Genomic DNA, 14,938 nt, shown 5'->3' with positions numbered 1-14,938 from the left:
ATAATTGGTAAGGAGCTTCATTTTTGTTTCCCAAATTGGTAATTATTTTTTTAAAATATTTTTTAGTTGTAGTTAGACACAATACCTTTATTTTATTTATTTACCTTTATGTGGTGCTGAGGATTGAACCCTAGCCCAAGTGATGTTTTCTTGGAAAAATGGTTATTAAGAGAAACTAGCATTTAAAGAATGCAAGCCCATTTTTTTATTCCCCATACAAGACCTGATGTGTTAGAATTTTTAGAACAGTTTAGGTTTACATTGACCAATTTAGCAAGTTTTAAAGAACTGCAGTGTTTTTTAGGATAGGGTCATAGGTAAATAATGCCCCTGCCTTCCTCTCCAAAAAAGGAGGAGGAGGGAAGAGGTAAAACTGTGGCACATTCCAGGTGCCTTACACGTATGAATTTCTTTAATCCTCACAACAACCCTCTGAGAATTAGGTATTATTGGTGTGTCACTTTACAGGTGGAAAATGGAAGACAGATAGGTTAAAGCTGGAACTTAAGCCCAGGCTGTTAGATATCCTTGTCAGAGACCATGTGCTACCACAGCTCTCTTCATAGTGGTTTACTTTTGATATTTGTTCTTTTATCCTTTATTATTCCTGATGGCTGTCAGTTTAAAAGTATAAAATTGCATAGTACAAATTCTGTACTCCAGAAATTGACTTATTGTATTAACCAACTTTCAGCCAGAGCGTGAGAAATGGCCACATTCTGAAATATCCTATCCTGTTATTTTATAAAGTATACAGATGAGGCTGGGCATGGTGGCGCATGCCTATAATCCCAGCAGCTTGGGAAGTTGAAGCAGGAGAATCATGAGTTCAAAGCCAGCCTCAACAAAAGTGAGGTGCTAAGCAACTCAGTGATACCCTGTCTCTAAATACAAAAGAGGGCTGAGGATGTGGTTCAGTGGTCGAGTGCCCCTGTGTCAATCCCTGGTACCCCCATCCCTGTCCAAAGTATATAGATGAGGCAAATTGTTTTGGCTCAGATTCTCCCTGGTAGTTAAATTCTCAAAAGTCACACGGAAAAGGTGCTAAAACTTAGCTTTCAATTTAATATATGAGGTCTAGATAACAGTAAATTTCTTGTAAACATCCTGGATGTATTTGTATATTGTGGATTCCTATGCTATGCACTTTGTTTATATTGCATGCCTACATAATAAATAGATATGAGGGAAGAGACTTAGATTGGAATAATAGTGACTGGAGGTGTGGGGACAGTCTTGACTTTCTAGTGGGTGACTATAAACTAATACCTCCTTTAATTTTTTTAAAAAATTGTTTTGTTGAAAAAAAGATGTGAATGAAAAAGCCTCTGTTTGGGAGTCCTAAAGTAATGGATAAAAGCTTAACATGGGTCTTGTTTTGGTGGGAAAGTAAAAGTGCACATAACCCTCAACAACTACATTTCCTCTTAATCTTAAGTAACGTGCTACTTCCCTTTTCAATTCCTTCTCAATTATCTGGCATCCTAATAACTTTCCTAAACAATTTTCGTTTCCTTCCTTCCTTTCTCTTCCTCCACTTCCTCACTTCCTCTACTGGGGACTGGGATTTGAACCTGTGGCCTTGTGCATGCCAAGGAAGTATTCTACCACTAAACTATATTCCCACCCCAAGTTTCCTCTTTAAAAAAGTAATATAGTAGTCAGAACTTCCTAGCCTTTTGCAGTTTGAATAAGTGATTTTCTGCACCATAATCGCTTATGCACAGAGGCACTTCTACTCTGGAAAGCCATTTGCCTTTTACTTCTCTATAGAATGTCTTTTATTTTCAGACAGAATGTGCATTCTTGCACATTGGTCTTTGATTCTTGATCTGATTAACAGTATTTTATGTAGAGACCTTTTAAAAAAGTGAGTAATAGTCTGTTTTTATTTTCAGAGTATGATTCAACTTTTCTTAGGATTTTCTTGGGAGCTTCTTTCTTCGTCACAGCATTACTGTATGAATACAAATTGGTTATGCTTGGAGGCCAAAAGTAGTTGAAGGAAGCATCTTCAAGGTGTTCTTTAGAGTTGAGCTTTGCAGTGTGTGTGTGTGTGTGTGTGTGTGTGTGTGTGCGCGCGCGCGCGCACGCGCGCGCAAAGTTAATTACCATTATTAAATAGTACATTCTCTATATTTACAATTTCCCAACCGTATTATTCATTATGTGCTATCTATTTGGTTTATCAAAATTAGCTTAGAATTTACAAAAAGTTTATCTGGGTTTTTCTGGTTCACTCTTCAGATCAACCGTTACTCAAACTGTAACAGACTCTGTGAAATTTGATTTGTATATGCTTAAAGCAAGCAACAGTATCTCTATGTAGAGGATCCTCCAGCAATCTTGTTTCCTAATCCAAAAAAGGTTGGATTCTATAGTGCTTAACAAACTTTTTTATGATCTCAGATTACAGTGACTTGGTCATGTGTAGAGTATGTCCAAAAATAAATGAGTAAATAGGTTTAAGAGATGGAGAAAAAAATCATCATCTGTATTGGATTATATTTTAACACTGAACTCTTGTGTTTGACACCTTTTTTTTTTTCTTCCTACCCTGAAGACCAAAGAGAGTCTACAATATGCATTAGAAACCCTTACTATGAATGGCTGCTCAGTTGAAGATCTAGGATTGGATTTCACACTACCAGGGTTTCCCAACATCGAACTGAAGAAAGGAGGGAAGGATATACCAGTCACTATCCACAATTTAGAGGAGTATCTAAGAGTGCGTAATCATGTGTCTTTTGGGGAACAGGTCAGCTGTGGGGATTAGGACTTTGCCTCTTGTACTCCCATGAAGGGGGAAGAGAAGGGACCTCATTCAGTGAAGCCAGTTCATTTGGCTTCTGCCTACATGGACTGTCACTTAAGCGAAACCTTCCCTGTTCCCAGACCATTCATGAAGGCCACTTTTTCAGGTCTTAGCTTCTGTTTGCTGTTTAGAGAACATACCAGATATCTCTTTATGCCTTTTATAACCTAAATTACCTATCCTCAAGCTTGGATATAATGCAGTTATACCACATTCCCTTGAAGAAAAAAAATACATAATAAGGAACTGTCACTTATGTTCTCATTACTGTGTTTCTGCCTTTCCTTCTAAGCAACTAGATTGACAAAAATGCCTCCAAAACATACATGTGTATGTACGTGTGCACACATACACACACACTTCTCTGTTTGGTAAGACTATCAGATTATTAACTTGTGGGCCTTGTCTATTATTTGCTAAATTGAGGAAAAGTAATTTTATATCAAAGTTAAGTTTATATTACCGGTGTTAGAAGAATTTGTTTTGATTTTATCCTGACACTGGGTGGAAATAGCACTTGTTTCAAGCCAGAATATCTATATACACCTAGGCCTCACTTTTATATACCATCTTGGCTGTGGACGTCTAGCTTATTCATCAAGTTCAAAGAAAGAGAAAACATAGATTAAATAATATCCAAGCTCCTGTTACCCATCAATTTTATAATCTCTAACTAATTTTAACAGGTAGTAGGACTATTTCTTATACTAACTGTGAAAGAAATTACTAGCAAATAAATAATGTGTAATAATGCTTGTATTTTTCTATCAGCAAAACACTAATGTTTTCATTTCTATCTGAATATGTTCTCTTTCTGTAGCCAGTGGATTAGCCAAGGCTGTTGATAGCTAGATTCGCTTTTTCTTACCCTTAATTTTTATGTACCTGCATGCCCAGGTTCTGCCTATTTCTGAGAGGAAGCATACACTGCAGAAAGGTTGGGTCTCCATAACTTAACTACATTTAAAACTAAGCATCCCACTTTGAAAATCCTTAATAGTTGCTAATTTTGAATCTTGAAGTGTTGTCTTTAATTCTTGATAGAAAATTCTTACTAACTTCTTATCTGATAAGGTTATGTAAGTATACTGTAGGGTTTTACATAAATGAATTTTTAAAACACATTACATGTAAATGCATTGTCCCATCCCCACCCCTATCAACACACACCCCATTTTCAAAGCCTGAAGTTGACCTGACCTTTTCCTCATGCAGTTTTCTGAGAGGTAGTTTCAAGACTGAACAGCATGGTTTTGTTGTTGTTGTTTGTTTTTAAAAATGATCCATAAAGGCAGTTTACTTTATATTGCCACATATTAAATAGTAGAAAGATATAAAATTTTGTTTTTAAAATACTTTTCTGTTTGCAGCTGGTAATATTCTGGGCACTAAATGAAGGCGTTTCTAGACAATTTGATTCGTTCAGAGATGGATTTGAATCAGTTTTCCCACTCAGTCATCTTCAGTACTTCTACCCAGAGGAAGTGAGTAGCTTATGTCTAAAGAAATGTCCATTTCTTGTTTTGTAGCTATAATTATCTTAGTAGAATGTTTATATGCTATCCAATTAAAGACCCTGTTGTTCAAAAAAGGGGAAAAAATGGGGTTTGGGAGCAGGGTCTAGAATTTGGGGAAAGACAAAAATATTAAATAGGTGTCCCCTCTAGGAGAGGGGAGTGGGTCCTGATGCAATAGGGTAGGCATAATGTCTCTGTCAGTAGTCACCCTTGATGCTCTTGGTAGAGAATGGGACTTGGGGTGTATGAGGCATACTCTGCAGGTTAGGCTGCAGGGACATTCTCACAATGAAGTGACACTGGGGAGATTTTACCTTTTAACTAAAATTTCTGGACTAGATGAAACATTGTTTCATTATCCAAATTAATCCTTGTGCTGGGATGTGGCTCAGTAGTAGAGTGCTTGCCTAGCATGCATGAGGCCCTGGGTACAATCCCCAAAACACTCCCCACCCACACCCTTAGACCTCTAGCCACACACACACATACAGTGTGTGTGTGTGTGTGTGTCTGTCTGTCTGTCTGTCTCTATCTCCCCCACCTTCTCCCTTCCTCCCTCCCCTGCCCCCACTCCAGTTAATCCTTGAAGTACAATAAGACTCTCAAAAACTACTTAATCGGTAGTTGAGATGTCATAGAAAGGCCTAATTGTATTAGGTTTAACAGTTTAGAAACCTTGTTGTTTGCTTGTTTATTTAAGAGTTTTAGAGTGCACATTTATTTACTGACTGACTCTGGAAATCTTGGAGTGACTTAGTATTTTAGTCTCAATTATTTTTATGTCCTCTTTGATTTGCTGCTTATTTAAGTATGGCATGTTCTTGGCACTTAAAGGGACTGTGTATCACCTGGAATTGAAAGCAGCAAGTATGGTTTCTGGAACTGGGGCCTGGTTCTTATGCATCATTTAGCTGCATAACCTTATCCAAGTTATTGTATCTGATATGACTGTTTCATCTGTAAAATTAGGATAATCCCTATCTTATATAGAATTGGAATAAACTACAATTTATAGGATAATGAAAATTGAAGAGATACATAATATACTTGACAGTGAGTGACATAAAATAGGTATTAAACTTCATTTTCCTTGAACTGAATTTTCTCAAACTTGCAGTCTTCCACAATGGGCAGTTAACCAGAGGAAAAGTGTCTTAGTTTGAAAATAATGTTCCATTTCATAAGGACATAAAAATACTTCTAGTTTTTATTTTTGGTCCCCAAACAAACATCCATGTGGCAAAGATGTGCCTCTTTATAAAATATAAAACCCTGCCTATTTGCTGTGTCTCACTTTAGCTTTCTTGTCTACTTTTCTCTAGCTCAGTTTTGGATCTCTTGACTTCTGTTACTCTGTTCTGTTACTGTATTTCTGAAAACCAGAATTTACTGGAAAAAAAAAATCCCCCTCGTTGGAAGCAGATTATCAATATGCAGCCTCTAAAGTAATGATACAGGATAGGAAAAGTAGAATTCAGGGTATCAAACCCTTCTCTAGAATCTAGTCCCTGCAGATGCACAGGATACCTATTAATGTGCAACCGAAGAGGAAAGGAAATATCTGAAAGTGATAGAAGAGCATAGCCTATGAAGAGGTCCTAAAGCAGAAGGTTTCAGTACTGAACATGATACTCCTACTTGATGTATAGACTTTTATTTTCACTCAGGTGTACAGATTTCTTCTTTAATCATTCTCTGTCCTTACTTAAACTCAAAGCTGGATCAGCTCCTATGTGGCAGTAAAGCAGACACTTGGGATGCAAAGACCTTGATGGAGTGCTGCAGGCCTGACCACGGTTATACACATGACAGGTGAGCACTGAGTCTGCCAGCTTTTCATCTGATAGCCACAAATTTGGAAGGGGTGTGTGTGTGTGTATACAAAAGTTTACAGCTACAGTCATTCCTTGTAGATTTCAGCTAAAACAGCCAAACTAACAAATTTGATTTCATAGTGAATTGTAATGAGAATACACATTGCAACCATATTGAAATTATCTGGGGTTGCAGATTGGGTAAATTTTAAAACTGTATTTTATCGTAAAGAAATAATTTTGGTATATTTCTTTTTGTAGTCGGGCTGTGAAGTTCTTATTTGAGATTCTCAGTAGTTTTGATAATGAGCATCAGAGGTTGTTTCTCCAGTTTGTGACTGGAAGCCCACGATTGCCTGTTGGAGGTGAGTATGATATGATGTTGATACTTAGCTATTACTCTACCTGTGGTTGTACATGTGTGTGAACTTCAGTACCAGCATAGAAGATTCTTAACTATTCCAATATCATAATGTTGTAAGTTTTCAGTTTGTTTCTAGAAGTACATTAAGACACCACTAGCAGAAATATTCATAGAGATTGTCTTGAAATAGAATCACATGTAATGCTACTTCAGTAAAATTCTATGGTAGTTGTAAATCATAAATTTTAGTTGACTTAGATGAGAGTAGTGGATTGTTAAAATAATTAAGTTGTATTAGTACTCTGTTTTAAAAAAATCAGAAAATGAAACTGTTAGGCAACGATTTTAAAGTGATACATAAATAAAGCAGGCTCTGAATACGTATTGAAAGTAGTTGGCAGGCAAGAAAGAATGCCTTATGTGTGTAGTAATACCATACAGCACAGCAGTATAATGTTTTCTGAGAGTAATAGCATTGGAGGGGGAAAAAAACAACTCACCAAATTCCTTGGTCTGTCTGCTTTTTCTCTTACTCAGGATTCCGGAGTCTGAACCCACCTTTGACAATTGTCCGGAAAACATTTGAATCAACAGAAAACCCAGATGACTTCTTACCCTCTGTAATGACTTGTGTGAACTATCTTAAGTTGCCGGACTATTCAAGCATTGAGATAATGCGTGACAAACTGTTGATAGCAGCAAGAGAAGGGCAGCAGTCATTCCATCTCTCCTGATCACAACAAGAAGTCAGTGTCTGCCTGTTACAGCAAAAGAAAAAAAAAAATCATGATTTCTTTTCTAACTGTATCACCTGAGTCAAGGAAACATGTTACGCCTTCTTGTTGTAGGAAAAACGGCTTGCAGATTATAAAGAGACGCTTGGTTGATATTCATTAATGGCCCCATGGACTTAAAAGTGATCAGGCCCTAAAGCGTTGTTGTGATGAGGTTTCTTTAGCAAGTTCTTGTTTAAATTATCATTTATTTGATGAGTGAAGTTTTTAACTTGCTTTGCTGTGTGAAATTTAAAAAAGGGATGTTTTTCCAGGCTGGAACAATAAATGTCGCTGTGCAGTTTAATTCTGGGCTGTGTGTATCCATCTAGCTAAGTCTGCAGTTTTGTTTCTTCCAGAGACAAATCTTTTAAGTGCAGAAATTAAAGTTCACATGTATTTGACAACTATAGTTGAGTAGACCAGCTCTCTGTGCTTCTTAATTCCCTATAATTTCCTCTCCAACACATTATTCTCTGTGCATTTCACACAGGGTTTTGTTGTTGTTTTTAATACAACACTCACAGTTACATTTCCTGAGCTGTGAGCTTTTGTTGTCCCATGTTCTCTCAAATTAAAATATAATTTAAGATTCATTACGTTGAAATAATAGTCTATAATTCAGCCTTTGTAACTAGGTAGACTTTTCTTATAGCTTAGTTTTAATAGAGTTGTAGGGTATTTCTGGCTTTTTACCAGTCAACACACTAGGACTGTTTACATGGCAATTCTAGCAGCAACAGCCTCTGGGATGGAGAAGAGGAAGGTTCATTCATTTCTTTTGTGCTGGCCAAAAATTCTACAGCTTGGGCTGGCCAGTATTTATTCTATGACCAGAACATTTTAAATTAAAGTTTTAAACAAGCAGTTTTCATTCCCTCTTAGAGTAAAAATATTTTATCCCTTGTTCTTATTTTAATTTCTTTTCTCAGTCTTCTTTCTGTCTTTCACTCTTCTTCCCCTTCTCCCAGTGCTAACTTGGGACAAACAGTTCAGCCTTTGCCTCAACACAGATAAACACACCTGTAAGCGATGCTGTCCATTTGTTTTATGTGCCGACTTCTCAAATCTGCAATAATCCATCAGGTTAATGTTTTTACCTGAAAATAAAGTTTGCTTCACCTTTTTGTTTATAGTTCTGTGCTGTATGCATAGTGTTCAACTGTACAGATGTATGTATACTAATGCAAGTAAATCACGTCTCCATGATTTGGGTCATGGTTGATTTTACTAGTAAACAATTTATAATAGTAACTTAAAGATCATAAAGTGTGGAAAGAAAATAGAAGATTCCTTCCTTCTAAGGTTAAAAATTAAGTCTGTTACATAAATTAGCATTTTCCATACTTCATCTCTTTGAAAATGATAGAGAAGCCATTTTTTTTAACTGAACTTTGAGAAATCAAGTTTACCAACTCTTCCAAAGTCTTGATTTACACAGAAGCTGCTTTCCCCATCCCACCACCCAAGAAGAAACTTAATATCTTATTTAGGATATTTCATTCTTTTACACGTACATAGCCTTGTATGAAAAATCCTCTCCTGAGAGTTAACTTGGACAGTAATCCCACTAAATGGGGAGAAGGGGACAGAAGAATTGGGGGCTGAGGAGGCTCCTGTCCTTGAAGAGGCTGATGAATGCATAGCTTTGTCCTGAAATTGGAGTTGGGTTTCTGCAGTTTCACCACTGATAGCATAGGAGCCGAGCAGCTTAGTTGGGTGAAATTAATGACTGCCTTTGTTATCAGTTCCGATATCTTTTCACAAACAATACAGATTTTTCTCATTTTTAAAAGACGTGTATATAGACAAAGTAATGTTTCATATTAAAACATCTAGATTTTGCATTTTACCCATGGTGTAGTCCTGGTAGATTTGACCTCATTGATTCCAGCATCTAAGGAGGACATAAGTGCTTTTGACTTCGACTCTGGAGTCGGAGTGTTTTGAGTGTCAGTAGTTACCTGTTTAAGTTTTCAGTCTTATTTCTTCTTCCACACATGGGACGTTTGATTTATTTGGGTCAGGAAAACTCTTCCCAATTTAAAGCGCTGTCTTTTGGCAGAGGTCTTAATGCCTCAAAAGGAAAAAGCGTATACTTCATTTGCTGTTTCTCCAGCAAATGGAGTTAATTTGCTCAACAGTCCTCTCAATAAGCACCAATTCTAGTATGCTTTAAACACATAGACACTTGGGTAGTGATTTTTCCTTTAATTCTTGCTGAAATGAAGTCAACCAGATGTTTAGAGCTGTCACAAAATCAATATTGTCACATAGTTGCTCATCTGATCTGCTTTGTAAGAACATGTTACCTGTTCCACTTAGGTGGTTAAATATCACCTTCTATCCCTATGCGCCCCCAAGTGAACTGTAAGTTCTGGTGTCTGATGGGCTGCAGGCACAGATGCGTTCTAGATGTCTTAGCCACACCACTCGTATTAGGATTGCAGATTTCTCCTCAAACGCTTGGGCTCTGGTTCTCCATATTTGTAATCAGAGAAATTTCTTCTATGAGAAAGTAGTATGCTAAAAGTTCCTCTTTTCTGGGTTTGCCTGTTAACTCTTGAGTTGGATACCCCATGGAAAGGAGTGGTGTGCTGATTGGGACATTCTTTTCCTGTTCTGGAGTGACTTCCCTAAGGCATCTTGCAGAAGGCCCAAAAGCTAGGGGACAGAGCACCAGTTTCTGCTTCCAGGTATTGCATCCAACTTGATTTTCCACAAGAAGGGTTACCCCATACAAATTATGAGTTTGAGGTTTCCCTCTAGTTCATCATGGGTTGAGGCTGTCCCCCTCAATTCCTGTTAGTATGAGCTCAGGAAGTGAGAAATGCCATTGCTAATCCAAGAAAAAATGTGGTAAAATACTGTGCTCAGTCACAAGCCAAATCCCTTTTGGGTGATTCTGGATGCCATTCAGTCCCCATTAGCAGAAATTATCACCCTTTAATTTACCAATTTTAGGCTTTATTGGGGGAGGGGCATTTTGTTTCCTCTGTTGTAATGAGAACATTGTTTGGAAATGTCATATTCTGTATAATTCTCTGAGAAATGGTTTTGTATGAGTCGGGTTTGACACTGCAGTAGTTGGCACACACAGTACCTTAAGGAGAACCTAGTGACAAATCTCTGAAAATTCTTTATTACCTCAAAAAAAAAAAAATCTAGATAAAATAGCACTTATATGGAAAGAAAAAAGAATTGGCCATTTTCCAAGAAATTGAAGTTAACGATACTTAAGAAAAAGTTCATAACTCTTGAAGACTTACTCCGCATAAAGGAGGCATTCTTTAATAATGGAAGAGGTGGTTTTATTTTTACTACAAGCCTACTCATTAGCAAACCTATTACCAATTGCTGATCTGTGTAAAGTGGTTTTTTTTTTCCTTTTATCTGAAACAGTGATTTATATGAACTGTTGGAATAATGGAACCTCAAACTACAAATGTGTATGTAAAATTGCATAAATGCACTGACTTCCTTCTCCCTGACTATATTTTTAATAAACAGCATTATCCTACATGGTCAGTTTTATTAAATTATGCACAACTAGAGGGTTCTTTGGAGGAGTGGTGTTTATATGGCTGGTTTGGGGGAAGGTTATTTTGCTAAGTAATGTAGCAATCTTCTCTTTTTTGGAGGCAGAGAGTGGAGAACAGTACAGAAGACATTTAGAGAGATGGCCCTGTTACTTTGTGAAGAGACGTTTGAACTTGCAGAAGGTGCTCCTATGAACTGGTGAAATGGTGCCTTTGGGATTGGAAAATATGTGAAAATGTGCAATCAACTCGGTTGGAAGAACATGAAGTCACTGTTCACAACTGGTTCTCTACCCTTGGCAAATGTCTAGATCAGCCTGTTGCTGGAACAGAAAGAAAGAATTGATTTAGGAAGTGAGAGAGAGATGGGTTTTTTAAAGAGTAATAACTGATTTTGTTTTTTGGTGTGGAGGGGTTTAGGCTTTTTGCTATTGAGAAATGAAAACAAAAACTGTGTGTACACACATGCACACAAACACACATTGTCTTGATATAACTGCCTAAGGAAAAAACACATTTTTCCTTTGATGAATCTCATGGTTGGTGAAAGGACTAAGTCACACGTGAAAGGTGCTGCTAACTCCATGCCTTCCATGAGATAGAAAAAGATGGCAAGTTCATGACCAACTTGCTGTCTGTTACCACTTCTGTAGGGACTGGTTAACTGCACTTGGTTGGTGTAATTGAACTGATGTCGGCATGTTAATGGATTATATGGATGAAGTTTTACATCATGGCAGTTGTTGGGTACACAGCGTCCCTTTTGAGACCAAGGCATTGAAAGTCCACCACACATTTGGAGGAGAATGGAATGTGTGGCCACTGCATTACAACTCTCATAACATACGCTTACTGAAGCCACATGTTCCTGGCATTTGTCTCAGCCAGGTGTGAGACCTCAAGTTATTCAGTTTGCCACATCAATTCCCCTCCCATTTGAGATATGCTGGGGTCACAGCTGATGCTTCATAGGAGTATTGCTGTCCTTATGTAAGAATCTGCAGGGGAACCCCAAAATGCATATTTAGTCCTCAAAAATTTGCCTTGAGACTTTGGCACTCGAGTCTCTCAAGTGCCTTCTGTGGCTTTGAGGCAGGCACATGTGTTAGATGAGTGCACACTCACAGGGAGCTGAGGTTTTAGTAATAGATTTTATCCTTTGAGGCTAAAAAATATGTCAAAATATTCATTGGAGACATCATGTTTGGAATTTACATTATTAAGAAAATTATACTGAGGAATGTCAGGACAGAAGACTCAAGTCCAGCTTGAAAAAGGACAAGTTACTCACTGTTAATGAGCAGCTGCTACTTCCTGAAATGTTTGTAAAGTTGGTAGTTATACAAGGAAATCCCAATGGGCTCAGTCTGCTATTTCCTTTTTTTCCCCCTTTGCAGTGCTAGGACTATATGGATGAAGTTTTACATCATGGCAGTTGCTCCAGGGCCTGGAGCATGCTAGGCACTTGCTCTTCTATGCTCTCAGCTCCTGCTATTCCTTTCTTAATAAGGGAATTTGGGCCTTTGTTAAAACTTACTCATCCAGTCAGTCCTCTTCTATTCCCATTGCCTGGCATGCATGAGGCCCAGGTTGATCCCCAATACTCAAAAGCAAAACAAAGCAAACAGAATCCAGAAAACAGATCATACAACTCTTGGAATCTAGGAGTCCCTGGAGGTGTGATAACTCGCACAGCTGTGTAAAGGGCTTTCTGAAAATACCTTGGTAGAGCCTGGAGGCCTGACAGAGCCCTGGCTCACTTTCCAGCCAGGAATGTGACTCCTAATCTTGCTGGGCCTTATTGTCTGCATTTGTCAAACCACTTCAGTGATCAAGGGGGTCATGCTTTAATGTCCTTGGAGTCTCAGATGTTGATGCTTTGAAATGTCTTCTGTATTTCTCAAGGCACAGGCACTTTGGTTGTCACAATTCCAGGTGGAGGGTTGAGCAAAGCATCTGACATCTATGCTTCCAGTCATCATGAAAACCTTAAATGTCCTCTAGTAACTCCAGGTATCCCAGATGGAAGCGCTATATTCCCCTGGTTGAGAAAGTGTGATCACATGTGGCAGCTTTGGGAGCTTTCTACTGTCACATGCAGCCAATTATTGTAGTTAGTAACTGATAAGCAGGTGCAAGAGGAATGCAAAAGTTACCTTTAGTCAGAGAAAGCCACAGTTCTTTCCTACCACTTCCTTCTATAGGAAGGTGTCCTCTGACCTCTGACCTCCAGCTTAAGGGAGAGCTTCCACAGCTGTCCCATTTTTCTTAACTAAATCCACTAAGAAGAAAAGTTCAGTGGTTCTGATGATGTTAAATATTCAAGTCAGAGCTTTCGACTTTCTTTTCTCTTTATATACCGTTTAAAATTATGGTTATTATAATTATACATAATAGGGGGAATTATTATGACATTCATACATGCTTATAGCATAATTTACTCAATTGCATTTCCCACTATCTCCCCTTGTTGTCCTCTCCACTTTCCTCTTTGGTCTCTTTCCTCCTCTACCTGTTCTCCCTTCTGTTTTCTTAAGATCCCCCCTCCCTTTTTAAAAATTTTTTCTTCTCTCTAGCTTGGAATCTGGCTTATTTCACTTAGCACGATTCCATCCATTTACCAACAAATGCCATAATTTCATTCTCCTTTATGGCTGAGTAGAACTCCATTGTGTATATAGCTTACACTGTATATGTGTACCACATTTTCTTTATCCATTCATCTATTGACAGGCATGGGGGATGTTTCCCTCCCTAATTTGGCTATTGTGAATTGCACTGCTATAAATGTCAATGTGACTGTATCCCTATAGTATGCTGATTTTAGTTTTTGGGATAAATACCAAGGAGTGGGACAGCTGGGTTATATGGTGGTTCCATTCCTAGCCCTTTGAGGAATCTTCATACTGCTTTCCAGAGTTGTCGTACTAATTTGCAGTCCCATTAGCAATATAAAGTGTACCTTTTCCCCTGCATCCTTGCCACCTTTTATTGTTATTTGTATTTTTGATGATTGCCATTTTAACAGGAATGAGATGAAATCACAGTGTAGTTTCGATTTGCATTTCCCTCACAGTTAAAGATGTTGAACATTTTTTTTGTATATTTGTTGGCCAGTTGTATTTCTTCTTTTGAGAAATGACTGTTTAGGTCATTTACTCACTTATTGACTGGGTTATTTGGGGGTTTGGAGGTTTTTCTGAGTTCTTTATACATTCTGGGTATGAATCCCTTTTTTCTTGTCTGTTGACTTTCATGTCTTTTTTTCTTTCTTTTTTCCACGTTTCCCAATTCCCAATGCAGACCAGGCACAGGGCCTGGGCTGAGGAGTGCATGGGGTCGGCTTCCTCTGCCTCTTCTTTCTATTTAGTCAGTGAAGAACAGAGCCTATGGTAAGCATCAGGAGGCCTGTTTTTAAGCCAATCCCCTGCCATTTTTGTTACCATAGCTCTGCAGATAGTTTGAGATCAGGTATTGCAATGCCTCCAGCCTCATCCTCTTGCTCTGGGTTGCTTTGGGTATTCTGGGGTCTCATTCTTCCATATGAGTTTTAGGACTGTTTTTCCTAGGTCTGTGAAGAGTGTCATTGGCATGTTGATGAAGGTTGCATTAAATCTGTAGATTATATACACAAAAAGTTTGAAGAGATGGGTCAAGAGAATTGCTTCTGTCCATACCTCCCCACAGCAGTCAAGTGGAGAGAGACCCACCAACCACATTTCTTCAGGAAATGAGAACAGGGGAGCATTTCAAAGACTAATACGATTTTTAACTTAATTTATGTATTAGCTTCTGGGGCTGCTCATTGATTATGAGTAGAGAACAGTATGATGCACTGAATGCAAATTACTACAAATCAGTATCATGGGCCAAAATCCAGGCCTTAGCCAGGTCACACTCCCTCTGAAGTCTCTAAGAGAATCCATGTCTTGCTTCTCCCCTCTGTGGTGGCTTCCGCAGTTCTCTGCTAGAGACCTCATCCTTGTAGGGTCTGCTCCCTGGTCACCCTTCCCTTCTGCGAGTCTCTTTCTTTCAGGGACAGGTATGATTGGACTTAAGGTCCACCCAGATAATCAGGATAAGCTTCTCTTCCTAAGTTCCTTAGCTCTCACCTAA

At 38.3% G+C, this 14,938-nt stretch overlaps 1 protein-coding gene across 17 annotated transcripts in view; it reads left to right on the top strand.

Moving 5' to 3' along the window:
* TRIP12 (thyroid hormone receptor interactor 12) overlaps positions 1-9,072 on the top strand; it is a 150,641-nt gene extending 141,569 nt beyond the window's left edge. For all 17 annotated transcript variants that reach the window (XM_081262344.1, XM_081262339.1, XM_081262348.1 and 14 more), the window contains 5 exons: positions 2,564-2,728; positions 4,186-4,299; positions 6,050-6,144; positions 6,408-6,511; positions 7,048-9,072. In XM_081262344.1, the coding sequence (XP_081118470.1) occupies positions 2,564-2,728; positions 4,186-4,299; positions 6,050-6,144; positions 6,408-6,511; positions 7,048-7,244 (675 nt within the window). In that variant the 3' untranslated portion in view covers positions 7,245-9,072. The remainder of the gene's footprint in view (positions 1-2,563; positions 2,729-4,185; positions 4,300-6,049; positions 6,145-6,407; positions 6,512-7,047) is intronic.
* The last annotated feature ends 5,866 nt before the right edge of the window (positions 9,073-14,938 follow it).

The sequence above is a fragment of the Spermophilus citellus genome, assembly GCF_964194105.1.
Source record: "Spermophilus citellus genome assembly, chromosome: 11".
Classification (NCBI taxonomy): Eukaryota; Metazoa; Chordata; class Mammalia; order Rodentia; family Sciuridae; genus Spermophilus; species Spermophilus citellus.
Note: the sequence above shows the minus strand (reverse complement) of the source record. Positions and strands in the feature narration are given on the sequence as shown.